The 13809-nt window shown below is 42.5% G+C and overlaps 1 protein-coding gene across 16 annotated transcripts in view; it reads left to right on the top strand.

The window, feature by feature from the left end:
* The window catches only part of DNM3 (dynamin 3), a 304267-nt gene that overhangs the window by 112602 nt on the left and 177856 nt on the right, over positions 1–13809 (top strand). For 14 of the 16 annotated variants that reach the window (XM_084637835.1, XM_084637825.1, XM_084637833.1 and 11 more), the window contains exons 13-14: positions 7050–7098; positions 9112–9141. In XM_084637835.1, the coding sequence (XP_084493961.1) occupies positions 7050–7098; positions 9112–9141 (79 nt within the window). The remainder of the gene's footprint in view (positions 1–7049; positions 7099–9111; positions 9142–13809) is intronic. The other 2 variants (XM_084637834.1, XM_084637832.1) reach the window with 1 other exon arrangement.

Genomic DNA, 13809 nt, shown 5'->3' with positions numbered 1-13809 from the left:
TCCGAAAATATGGCCACGTCGTCAAGGTAGGCGACTGCATATTCTCCTAATCCCGCTAGGAGACCATCTACAAGTCTTTGGAAAGTGGCGGGTGCATTTCGCAGCCCGAAAGGGAGTACATTAAATTCATACAGCCCGAGATGTGTGATGAAGGCTGACCTTTCCTTGGCAGATTCATCTAGCGGTACCTGCCAGTACCCCTTGGTTAAGTCCAAGGTAGAGATGAACTGGGCCCGTCCCAGTTTCTCTAATAGTTCATCTGTGCGTGGCATTGGATAGTTGTCTGGGCGAGTTACAGCATTTAGCTTACGGTAGTCCACGCAAAAACGTATTTCCCCATCTGGTTTGGGAACTAGAACCACTGGAGATGCCCATGCACTTTCAGAGGGGCGGATTACACCCATCTGTAACATATCCTGGATCTCCCGTTCTATAGCAGTTTTAGCTTGAGGAGACACCCGGTAAGGTTGGACCCTAATTGGGTGAGCATTACCTGTGTCAATGGAGTGGTATGCCCGTTCAGTCAGTCCTGGGGTGGCTGAGAACGTTGGCGCGTAGCTAGTGCACAGCTCCTGGATCTGCTGTCGCTGCATACGCCCAAGGGTCATGGAGAGGTTCACCTCTTCCACACCACCAGCACATTTCCCTTCGTAGTAAACACCTTCAGGCCACTCAGCGTCGTCTCCTCCCTGGGCTGTAAACTGACAAACCTTTAATTCTCTGGAATAAAAGGGCTTTAGAGAATTAATATGGTACACCTTAGGCTTTCGGTTGGAGGTGGGGAATGCTATGAGATAATTAACAGCTCCCAGGCGCTCCTGGACCGTGAATGGCCCTTCCCACGATGCTTCCATTTTATGGGCCTGGAGCGCCTTTAAGACCATGACCTGGTCTCCTACTTTGAAGGAACGCTCTCTGGCATGTTTATCATACCAGGCTTTTTGCTCTTTTTGAGCATCCTGTAAGTTTTCTCTAGCAAGGGCTAAAGAGGTTCGGAGGGTGTTTTGTAGGTTGGTTACAAAGTCCAGAATGTTAGCTCCTGGAGAAGGTGTAAATCCCTCCCATTGCTGCTTCACCAACTGCAATGGCCCCTTAACCTCACGGCCATATACAAGTTCAAATGGGGAAAACCCTAAACTGGGATGTGGTACAGCTCTGTAGGCAAAGAGCAACTGCTGCAATACTAGGTCCCAATCATTGGAGTGCTCATTTACGAATTTACGTATCATGGCCCCCAAAGTTCCATTAAACTTCTCCACCATGCCATTTGTTTGATGTGGCAACCAAGTGATTTACCCCATGAGCTTCCCAAAAGTTTTTCATAGTTCCTGCCAGGAAATTAGTCCCTGCATCTGTGAGGATGTCAGAGGGCCAACCTACCCTGGCAAAAATGTCTGCTAGTGCCTGGCACACACTTTTAGCCCTGGTGTTGCTTAGAGCTACTGCTTCCGGCCATCGGGTGGCAAAATCCATGAAAGTCAGTATGTACTGCTTTCCTCTGGGTGTCTTTTTCAGAAAAGGACCCAGAATATCCACAGCTACTCGCTGAAATGGAACTTCAATGATTGGGAGTGGCTGGAGAGGAGCTTTGACCTGGTCTTGGGGTTTTCCCACTCTTTGGCACACCTCACAAGACTGGACATAGGTAGAAACATCCTTGCCCATTCCTTCCCAGTGGAATGACCCCCCCAAATGGTCTTTGGTCCTGTTCACCCCAGCATGGCCACTAGGGTGATCATGGGCTAAGCTCAAGAGCTTGGCCCGGTATTTAGTTGGAACTACCAACTGTCTCTGAGGATGCCAGTCTTCCTGGTGTCCCCCAGAAAGAGTTTCCTTGTATAAAAGTCCTCTTTCTACAACAAACCTGGATCGATTAGAAGAGCTGAGAGGCGGTGGGTTGCTCCGTGCCGCCGTCCACGCTCTCTGGAGGCTTTCATCTGCTTCCTGTTCGGTCTGGAACTGTTCCCTTGATGCTGGAGACATCAGTTCCTCATTGGATTGGGGACATAGGCTTGGTCCCTCTGGAAGCGATATAGGGGATGGAGCTGTTTCTGTTGACTGTGAACCGCTCTCCGCTGGTGCACTTGTTGGGATTCAGGCTCCGGCTGAGCCTCTTGTGTAGGGTTATCGGCTGCTGCCAGTTCAGGTTCGGTGGGGCCCTCTGGTGTTGAGGTTGCAAGTACTGGATTCAGTGCTGGCACGGGGTCTGGTGTTGGTTGTTTGGCTGGTTCCGGTTCTGGGACTGGTTCCGTCTGGGTCTCTGGGACTGGATCCACTACTGCTGTTGCAGACATTGGCCTGGGGTCCGGGTCCATCACCTCTGACCGGGCCCTGATAGAAGTTTCCGGAACAGAGCTAGGCCCCATGGCTTGTTTAGCCTGGCTGCGGGTGACCGTTCCCACCCTCTTGGCCTGCTTCACGTGATTGGCCAAGTCTTCCCCCAACAGCATGGGGATGGGATAATCATCATAGACTGCAAAAGTCCACATTCCTGACCAGCCCTTGTACTGGACAGGCAACTTGGCTGTAGGCAAATTGAAAGAGTTGGACTTGAAGGGTTGAATCATCACTTGGATCTCTGGGTTGATTAAATTGGGGTCCACTAAGGAAGCATGGATAGCTGACACTTGTGCTCCGGTGTCCCTCCACGCGGTGACCTTCTTCCCGCCCACACTCACAGTTTCCCTCCGCTCCAAGGGTATCTGGGAGGTATCTGGGCCTGTGGACCTCTGGTGTGATTCCGGTGCAATGAACTGTAATCTGTTGGGGTTCTTGGGGCAGTTGGCCTTTACATGCCCCAGCTCGTTACACTTAAAACATCGTCCAGCTGACAGGTCACTGGGGCGAGGAGGGTTGCTGGAGAACGGGGTGGTGGGATGATAAGGGGTCTGGAGGGTTCTTTGGGAGGTAGGTGGGGCTTTGGGCGGCCCCCGGTAATAGGGTGTGGTCTGGGGTGGTCCCTTCTGGTCTCCGCTCCAACTGCGACCAGTTTTCTTCTTCTCTGCCACCTCCACCCATCTGGCTCCAATCTCTCCTGCCTCGATTACAGTTTTGGGTTTCCCATCTAGGATGTATCTTTCTATTTCCTCAGGAACACCCTCTAAGAATTGTTCCATTTGCATTAGGAAGGGCAAATTTACTAGAGATTCAACACTTGCTCCTGATATCCAGGCATCCCAATGTTTCACAATGTGGTAGGCATGTCGGGTAAATGACATGTCTGGTTTCCACCTTAGGGCTCGGAACCTCTGACGAGACTGCTCGGGTGTTATCCCCATTCTGACTCTCGCCTTGGATTTAAACAGTTCATACTTGTTCATATGTTCTTTAGGCATTTCAGCTGCCACCTCAGCTAAGGGTCCACTGAGCTGCGGCCTCAGCTCTACCATGTATTGGTCAGTAGAGATGTTGTACCCAAGGCAGGCCCTTTCGAAGTTTTCTAAGAAGGCCTCAGTATCATCACCTGCCTTGTAGGTGGGGAACTTTCTGGGATGGGAAGTGGTACCTGGAGAAGGATTGCTAGGGTTTGTTGGTATATTCTGCTGGGCCTTTATCCTCTCCATCTCCTCCACATGCTTCCTTGCCTCCATTTCCCTCTTGTGGGCAGCCTCCTGTACCTCCTTCTCCAGCCGCATGAGTTCTATCTGTCTTTCATGTTCCCTTTGTTTTTCCTCAGCCTGAAATTTGGCTAATTCCAGCTGTAGTCGAGCCGAGGATTTGGCCATTCTAACCTCTCTGTTTTTAACTAACTTTACACCCGAGGTTTAGAAATAAACAAACAAAACTTGGCTGTAAAATTTTGCTGTGCTGGAATAGAATACCTATTCTCTGATAGTGATTGTCAGCCTACAGAAAAAGACAATTCCCTTGTCTCTGCTCTGGGCCCAAATTAAAGCAAAAAACCTCCAACTACTTGGAAACCTGCTTACCCAGCCCAAAGGAAAAAAAAAATTTCTTTTCAAACCTGTGCTCCTTGTAAAACAAAAAAAAATCAAAATCCTAAAAAAAAACCCTGCCACTTTTGTCTCCAGGCAAATGGGTAGAGCACACACCCCCTATTTACTTTTAGGAAGAAAAGAAAAAAAAAACCTCTGGGTTGGAAGACTGTGAATTTCCCTGCAGGAGTTAAGTACCCTGCCTCCAGGCAAAGAAAACCTGCAATTCACAAGATAATCCCCTTTTGTCTCTGCTTGGCCACAAAGCAGAGAGAAACCAAGCTGCTTTCAGTTTCAAAGCTGCTTTCTGGACTTCCTAAAAATTCCTTTTTAAAATCTGTATTTCTAGTTCAAAAAATCTCAACTGGATCTCAAAATGATTTCAGGTTAATCCCACCACTGTGCCACCATGTCACGGTTCCTCCCCCACTCTGAACTCTAGGGTACAGATGTGGGGACCTGCATGAAAAACCTCCTAAGCTTATCTTTACCAGCTTAGGTCAAAACTTCCCCAAGGTACAAAATATTACACCCGTTATCCTTGGACTGGCCGCTACCACCACCAAACTAATACTGGTTACTGGGGAAGAGCTGTTTGGACGCGTCCTTCCCCCCAAAATACTTCCCAAAACCTTGCACCCCACTTCCTGGACAAGGTTTGGTAAAAAGCCTCACCAATTTGCCTAGGTGACTACAGACCCAGACCCTTGGATCTTAAGAACAATGAACAATCCTCCCAACACTTGCACCCCCCCTTTCCTGGGAAATGTTGGATAAAAAGCCTCACCAATTTGCATAGGTGACCACAGACCCAAACCCTTGGATCTGAGAACAATGAAAAAGCATTCAGTGTTTTACAAGAAGACTTTTAATAAAAAATAGAAGTAAATAGAAATAAAGAAATCCCCCCTGTAAAATCAGGATGGTAGATATCTTACAGGGTAATTAGATTCAAAAACATAGAGAACCCCTCTAGGCAAAACCTTAAGTTACAAAAAAGATACACAGAAATAGTTATTCTATTCAGCACAATTCTTTTCTCAGCCATTTAAAGAAATCACAATCTAACACATACCTAGCTAGATTACTTACTAAAAGTTCTAAGACTCCATTCCTGTTCTGTCCCCGGCCAAGACGACTACAGACAGACACAGACCCTTTGTTTCTCTCCCTCCTCCCAGCTTTTGAAAGTATCTTGTCTCCTCATTGGTCATTTTGGTCAGGTGCCAGCGAGGTTACCTTTAGCTTCTTAACCCTTTACAGGTGAGAGGAGCTTTCCCCTGGCCAGGAGGGATTTCAAAGGGGTTTACCCTTCCCTTTATATTTATGACAACTCATTAGTCTCATGGCTTTCTTTTATTTGCTGATTGGGGCCTTTTCCTTACTAGCCGCAAACTATAAATCAGACATTATTTTCTTAACTTTAGGGAATGTTATGAAATTAAAAGAATTAGAGTGGCTCTTCTTTTTTTAATGTGATGTTGGTTTCCTATTTAATTATCTTTTACAAGCAAATAGGAAAGTTTCATGTAAAAGTGAAGATGGAATGATATTTCCTAGTGCAAATTTATATGGGTGCTACTGAGACAGTAACTCAGAACCTATTTTGTCTGTGATGGGTTAACTTCATATTTTGTGTGTGTACAATATTAACCATCATTTATGCTTGATGAATACAATAAAGGAGGCACTATGACTAACCAAACATCAACACGTCTCCAGGTATCTGGGTTATTGACTAGCGGCCCAGTTCTGCAAACATGCATGTGAGTAATGTTACTTGTGAGTAGGCCCACTGAAAACAAGTGGACTATTAACTTGAGTAAAGTGTTTGCAGGATCAGTGCATAGGGGGCTTAACTAGGGTGGCCAGTTGCCTGGTTTTTTACCAGAAAGTCCAGTTGAAAAGGGGACCTGATGGTGCCCAGTCAGATCTCCTGACCAGACTCCCAACATCTGGTCACTGCAAGCAGGGGAGGCGATGAGTCATCACCTGTTCCAGCCCCTACTCAGCCAGGGCCACCCCCTACCTGCATTGGGGTCAGGAGAAAGGGGCAGGGCAGAAGCAGGGCCTGTGGGGAAGGGGCAGGTCAGGGGTGAGGCCTGGGGGAAGGGGTGGCACAGGGGAGGTTCCAGCACTCCTGGTGGAGTGTCTGGTTTTTAAATATTACAAAGTTGGCAAGCTTAAGCTCAACTCTTCAGCCAATCTGTGGAATGGCCATTCTGCACCAACCAGCTGCAGAATCAGGCCACTTATCTGGGATCAAAACAGATATTGCCTGGAATTAACTTACTCATGTCTATTCTCCTTCCTACTTTCAAAGCAGTGGTTGTGGCAGATCTGCAATATATATTAATGTTTGTTGAAAAGGGACAAATTAATTTAATCCTGAAGCCTCCAAACAAAACTTGCTGCCACTGTATCGTGCAATATAAATGCCTTTAGAATTAAATTTGTAGCTATCATGACTTGTGCATTTTTGTGAGAGAGGAGAGTTTCATTTCAGTAATGGGATTAGCAAAATTCAGAAACTGAGCAAAACTCATTTTAAACTATGCTGCATTGCTGTAAGATTCCAGCTTTTTAACCACCTTTTGTGATGGTTTAATCCCTCATTTTATATTTACATCCCCAAAGTACATATAAAAATTAGAATAATATCCAAAACGAGCTGCTAGGCTAGGCCTTTAGAGAACCTATGGGGTGTGGGAGGATTTTGCTGCAATGTTCTAAAGAACTAAAGTGACTCATTTTTTCTTGCCCCTTTTTAATATTTATATTGCCTAAGATTTCATGTGTGCACAGATGAGCCATAACTTTTTTTGTCTTTAGTAACCTCATCAGACATGTAAGTCAACACAAAGGGTTATTTACTATGGTAGTGCAATGTACATTACAGAGGAGGTGATTAATAAGAATCTGTGCTGATCTGTTTTCTGTAAATAGAAGTTTACATGAACTGAGTTTGCTTGTGAATTTGAGGCTGAATTGTGTTTTCTTTTTAACCTCAGATTCTGGGCTCATAAATTTTTATATTTTGTTGTTTCCAAAGCATGCTGCTCAAGGACTCATCTTAAATTTCCTCAATGTAACTTTTCTCTTTGCTTTTCTTAGTGCCCAACAACGAAGCAGTCAGGTTAACAAAAGTGCAGTTGGAACTCAGGTAGGCATCTGATAAGAGAATGGATAATTGCATGTATAAGTGAACTTCAGTTGTTGATTTTATGGGCTGTATCTTTTATTTTTTGCTGTAAATTTATAAGTTTCCAGTTTTGCTTGATACATAATATAAAATGCATCTTTTTTTACTTGCTTTACTTAAGTTTTCAGAACCAGCTGACATCTTCATTAGGGTTGTCAGCTATAACTTTTAATAATTTTGCTGCTAACTGGACTGCTCTTCAGTGTTTCCTCCTTGATGCCCTTAAGTACCCAGAATTTTTTCCTGTGCTGTCCCTAAATATTTAGTTTTCATTAAGCTCAAACTTGTGAATGATTTCAAAGACCAATACCATGTGAGTACTTGTTTTATACCTGCTCTCAGTTGTATAATAGTTTACTAGTTCACACATGTGCACAGCTTGATAACACAGTGAAGGGACAGGTCGGTATGCAAAAGCAGGCTTGTCTTTACCTCTGCTGAAAATTTTCAGTTGACTTCGTAAAAATGTTGATTACATACCACAGTCTCGTTTTGAAGAAACAAAGCTGATTGGTGGTCTCAGACTAATAGCACTCTTGCTGAGATGGCATTAACTAAATTAGATGGCTGTTTCTTTTTATGTATAGTACATGCTTGCAAGATGCTTATACTATGAAGAAGTGCTGTCACCCTCAACTTCCACTGCAAGTTAAGGGTGCTCAGCACTTTATAGGATCAATTTCTGTTTTCTTTTTAAGTTAAAACACTAAGGATGATTGATATAACCAGCCTTAATATATAATCTTGTATATTTCTAAGGTTCCACAGAGTGTTTGTCTTTTAAGCAAAACATATAAAAAAACATCATGGTATCTCAGTGTTCATTTGTGATGGTTTCAATTTTGGATAGTCAAAATAAAATGAAGTCAACTTCCTTTAATCTGGGTTATTTGCTTGCATGTTGTTCTCGCATCTAATTGCTCCTGCATTAAACATTACAATGAAAAGTTAAAAGCAAAGATTTTTCAAAAGGGACCAGTATTGACGGGTGCCTCCGTTTTTGGATGGTGATTTTGAGATGCTTTAAAGGAGCTTTACTTGCAGAAGGCAAGTACTCAGCTCTTTCTGAAAATCAGACCTCTTTAAAGTGTCTCACGTTGAGTGCCCAAAATAACAAGCACCAAAAATCACTACTCATTTTTGAAATGTTGGCCAAAATAGTCCATTAGCTTCTGGAAAGTTTGGAAGCAATGATACCTCCAGAGCTTGACCCTCTTCTATGTGTTTTGGAGTTACATGCCAGGTAGGATTAAAAACAAAACAAAACTGAAAGGTCTAATGGCTGAAACGGCTCCAAAGACCCTCCAAAGAGAGAGACTTCCGTCTCCGATAACTATGCAGGAACACATGTCAAACACTAAGGCTGTGTCTACACTACACCGCTTTTAGTGACATGACTTTGTCGCTAGAACTGTGCTACTAAAAGTCACGCAGTGTGGCCGCTGTTTTTCAGCTCTCCGGCTGACAAAAAACTTCCACCCCCAAAGAGTGGGGTTAGCTTTGTCGGTATGAGAGCACCATCGGCAAAACTTTTGTCTTTTGGGAGTGTATTTTTTTTGACATCTCTGAAAGACAAAAGTTTTGTTGTTCAATTGCCAGTGTAGACAAAGCCATAATCATATCTGCTTTGGGGTTGTCTTATAGAAGGAAAACCACCCAATTCTGTTATGTCCTAGAAATATACAAATTGGAGTAACTATTCCTGAGTCCGAGTGACTGTATTTTGTCTCTCAAAATAACAAAACAAAACAGCAAAACTCCACAAAATTTTGGCTTTAAAAGAAAAAGCTCAAAATTGGTAACTTGGTAAAAAGACTTTGCTGAACCTTACTTATTTCGGAGATAAGACAAAACAAAAGTCTTTTTGATTTACCTTAATTGTTTGGAAGTGAGAAGAGCTTGACAAAATGACTTCTGAATTGATAAAATGTTTTTGAAATAAAACTTTATTTTTATAATTCTTTGCTATTTCAGGGAGCCAATCTACCGCCTTCACGGCAAATTGTACGAGCTAAGTTTTGTAAGCTTTATTGTTGCTTTTTCATTTAGCTTCTCAAAGGGCAAAGTTTGTCTCTAACTCATTAGTTTGTTTAATGCTAGCTACTAAATTTTTTTTACCTTGAAACTGTTTCACATTTAACACCTTCTCAATGAAATGTAATTGCAGTTCATCCCTTCATTGCCACTAACCTGCTGTGACTTACAAGTCCGAACTAGTACAACTTAAAAAGTGTTGTTAAGCTTTCAACCAAATCTATGTTTAAGCTTACTTCATTAAATTGACTTAAAATGAACTAAACTTACTAATGAACAATGTCCTTTTAAACTATATCATTGGAAAAATTGGATATTTCTTATTTGATGTTTATAGTATATGGAGGCTCTGCCTCTTGGAAGGTAGGTGAATTATAGTACGGGAAATATCAATTATTGCTTAAATGGATGTACTGTTTACAAATGCCTTCTGTCACAACTCATAAAGTCCTTTCCAACAAGCACAATTCAAAGAAAAAATGATACAATTTTTTAACCACTACAGCTTTCATAGCATTTTTTTCATAGCAGTAGGAAGATCAGTGTGTCACAGTATAGATTTTTACTTTATCAGTTTTTCCACCAAATATTAGGTGAATACATTTTACATTATTAATCGTAAGTTATTTTCTAAACATTTAGGAGTTAATTCTATAACAAGCCACTCTTCCAATTCAGTGACAGGTGGATATAAGTGGTAAAAGTCGATTGTGCTGTTTGGTGCCATATGACATGTACTTTGATAAGACCTGTATAATGAAAATGGATATATTTAATTCCAGTTTGTCATTATATTGCCAAATTACACCAATAACCATTATAAACTGAGTTAAAATAAATATGATATTCAGTTTTGAGTAAGGCAACAGGGCATAAACAAAACTGACTCTAATAGCAGTTGGAAAGATCATTAAACTAATCCAGACTGGTACTGGGGTTTCCTACTTGATTGTAATATGCTTTGAATAATGATAATATAGAGAATTATTTCACATATCAGAAATACAGACATCTTTTTTGTGAAAAATGCATAATACCCAGTTCTGTGAAGTATAGTTTTGCTCATTTTCCCCTCTATTAATTTATCTTCTTGTGCTTAATCTTTGGCTTTTTTTTTTTTTTTTTGCTACCGCCTGAGGTTTTGACCTGACTCAACAAGGTTTCTTTCTAAGCCACAGGTTAGTCTGTCTTCCCATCTGCATAAAATAATCAGTGTAACACTTTGTTTTACATAGTGCTTCTAGCAAGATCTGGGCCATGAAGACTGACCAACTCTTAACTGTATATTTTGTGTGGTGAGATTTGTGGTTTTTGTCACCATCACTAAACTTGTGTTTTAAACATTGTCATTTTAATGTAAAAATCTATTTTAAAATAGAACAAAACGTAAGATACTTTCAGTGGCAAAATCCAATATTGCTCCATATGGAGTAACCATTACAGTTGGAGAAGGTCATCTGAATCTTGGATCCAAAATTGTTGTCCAAGTTATTTTTAGACAATTTGGATGTAATAATTTGGTCCTATTTCTATAATGAGCCCAAACCAGAAACTCACATGAGACATGATGGAAGATATGTTGAATATTTTGACCCTTGCCCTCTACTAATTAAAGCAGGGAAATTACACTAGGACAAGTCAATATTGCTACTGTTTTCTGAATCAACTGCAAAGGACCTGTTGCATCCAAGTCATTCACTAGTTCTGTTTTCCATCCTTGGAAGCTGACCTGATTTCCTCCAAGATATTATTCCCTACTGGCCTATAGTGTGAGTGAACTTTTCACATTTGACCTAAGAAACAAATCCATTGTGGTGTTGCCTTACCCCTGGTTTGTTATAATTCGTACCCCAATTTGACAGTGCTGATGTGACACAATTTTGTACTGCAAGTATTGGGAGCTAAAGCAGCAGTGTTAGGAGTTACAATGCAACTAACATTGTTTCAGTGGAACTATTGTGTAGTTACTTGTTTAAATAATGGCTAACTCAGCAAATAACTCCTGTTTATGCCTGTCTTGTTACAGTGCCTAACCTTCAGATTTGTACACACTTCTTTTCCCTGACTTTCCCAGCCAGTTCAAATGACAGTCAGTCTTAAAATGACCTCTCAAACATTACTTTTGAAAAGTGGCTAGCACAGCTGTTCACGCTTATTTAATACTTAGTCATAGTATATTTTGTTCTACTTTATTAATCAGAAATCTCTTAAATGATGCAAGGAACTGTAAAGTTGTGAAGCAGTTCACAAAAATCTGTCCTTTGTCCATCAGATCCTGCTTTCCTGTTTACCAGTGTGAAATGGCGGAGAGGGAAGAGAGCAGATATGATTTGTTTTTGTGCAGCTGAAACTATCTGCAAAACGACTTCCTTCTGATTTGTGTACACACACACACAGTCAGTCTCGCTCTCTCTCTCTCTCTCTCTCATATCCGCCCCCCAAATTTTTTCATTTTTCAGACACCAAGTTTATCTATCAGAATCCTGAAGGAAGGAACTGTGTCATCCTTCATTCATCCTGTCCACACAATCCAGCTGCTAGTCAGAATATTGTCTCCACTCACTTCTGGCATGGCTTATGTTTCTCACCTTCCTGATGATCATAACTCATGTCACTCATATCCGGTACATGCAGAGTGGAATTTGGCATTATGATTTTAAAAAAAATATTCCTTGCAATATTTGCAACCCAAACACAAAAGTGAAATGATGGTGTAACTGGCGCCCGACAGTGACACCTCCTCGTGGCTCATCTGGGGAATTAGCTTGCCTCTGTCCGCACCCTGTCCTGCAGTTACTCAGCTGGTTGCCTCAGTCACTCGCTCTGTGGTCCTTCTCTCGCTGGTCAGGAGCTTCAGTGCCTCCCCTTCGTGATTTAACCTTCTAACCAAGTCATAGTTGTCCTGCCCTTCCGGGGTCTCACCAAAGTGTCTCTCCACACAGGCTCAGGCAGCCTCCCTATCACGGTGCTAACTGCACCTCTGCCACAGTGGCTTGTAGCAGAACCCAGGCCTGCCCTCTACTCCAGGTTCCAATCTAGGGGTCCTTGAACCAGCAATTCACATCTGTTCTCCCAGCCCTTATTGTTTCTTCCCTACACTCCTGTGACAGACTCCTACTCTCCCCCCTTGTATCAGAGGGTGTGACTGCAGGCTTCCTCACATGTAGCCCTCCCCGCCCCCACTGTTACCAGCTCCAGGCTTTATAGAAGTCCTGCCTCTTTCTATCCAGGTGAGCTTTATTCACAATTAAGCCTCACTGTCCCAGCTCCCCTTCAGGTGCAGCGGATTGCTAGTTGGCCTCTCTTGCCTATATTAACCCCTCTAGGGCTAGTGTGGGGTGAATGTCCCATCACAGGCGTCTGAACAATAATGGAAATAATTACTCTCTTTTGTCACTATCCAAGTCGAGAGTAGTGCAAAATGTAAACAGCACAATGGTTAAAACTAAACTGGATTATTAAAATGGAAATGTTTTTGTTTTAAATGCCTTATCTGTTTTACAGGCAAGGAAATTTATTTTTAAAAAGTTGCTTGATTTTCAGAGGTGAAATCAATGGGAGACTAGTGGGAGTTCAGCACCTCCTGAAAACCAGGACAGGAATACTTAACCAGATAGTGTTCCTTTGAGTACATGGCATTGTCTGAGCCCTTATCACACAACGTTGCTTGGTCCTGAATGTATTGAAATTCTATTGATTTGCTGTAGTTCTGTATATAAAATGTGCCCATGTGAAGTTCTAGGAACCTGTACAATTCACTGAAAATAACTTGCAACCTCACGCTCACTCCCCAGCCATCAGCACACCTCTAGATTCCCTTCCCTCCTGTAACATCCACCATAAGTCTCCAGTTGCTTGATATTTTGGTCTGCTGCTCCTTTGCAGATTTCAGTATGTTTAGGGAGTGTAGTGCTCTATTTTAATGGGGACGTGCGTGTTGGTCGATTAGTGGAAATTCAGCAACATTCCTTGAAAAACACACAGGCTGAGGGTATTGCCTCAATCCGGTGTCCTGCCACTGACACAACCCAGTGCTTTGTGGGAATGGCAGCTGGATCCAATCTCCCACAAGCAGGATTCTTTGAGGAAACAGCTGGCAGCTTCATTCCTCTACTGGATAGACCTAATGGGGGAGTGACTGACAGTAGTATCAGCAAGCCAGCTTGCTTTTGCATTCACCCACTGGCGGTTGTATATCTGTGAGGCTCTGTCAGCAGAGTTGCCGGGATCACAGAAGGGTCCTCTGCTGGGAGCCACATTATGGGGAGTTCCTTCCTGGCCAGCAAAGAAAGTTGTTAAAGTGTTTCTTAGGCTTAAATAAATGCTTAAAAATAGCCCATACTGAGCCCTCAGCTAGAATGCGTGTTTTCCTGAGTTGCAGAAAAAAAGTGACTGTTTCATTATTGGTTTTATAAAATGTTCAGAACAAAGGAAAGTATTCTAGTATCCCAATGCACAGTATGCTACCTTCCTTCCCTTTTTAAGTGTTCATCAACTTCAGATACACGGAAACTGCACTTAGCTATTCATCTGTGAATCCCTTCTTGCACCCAACTGTTCATTTCTAGAGTGGCAACTCCCTCTCTGAATCTTTTCCGGCTCCCTGTCCCAAACCAACTTTAACTATAGCATCAGTCT

Source organism: Lepidochelys olivacea (genome assembly GCF_965140295.1).
Source record: "Lepidochelys olivacea isolate rLepOli2 genome assembly, chromosome: 8".
NCBI lineage: Eukaryota > Metazoa > Chordata > Testudines > Cheloniidae > Lepidochelys > Lepidochelys olivacea.
This window is presented reverse-complemented; position numbering and strand designations above follow the sequence as displayed.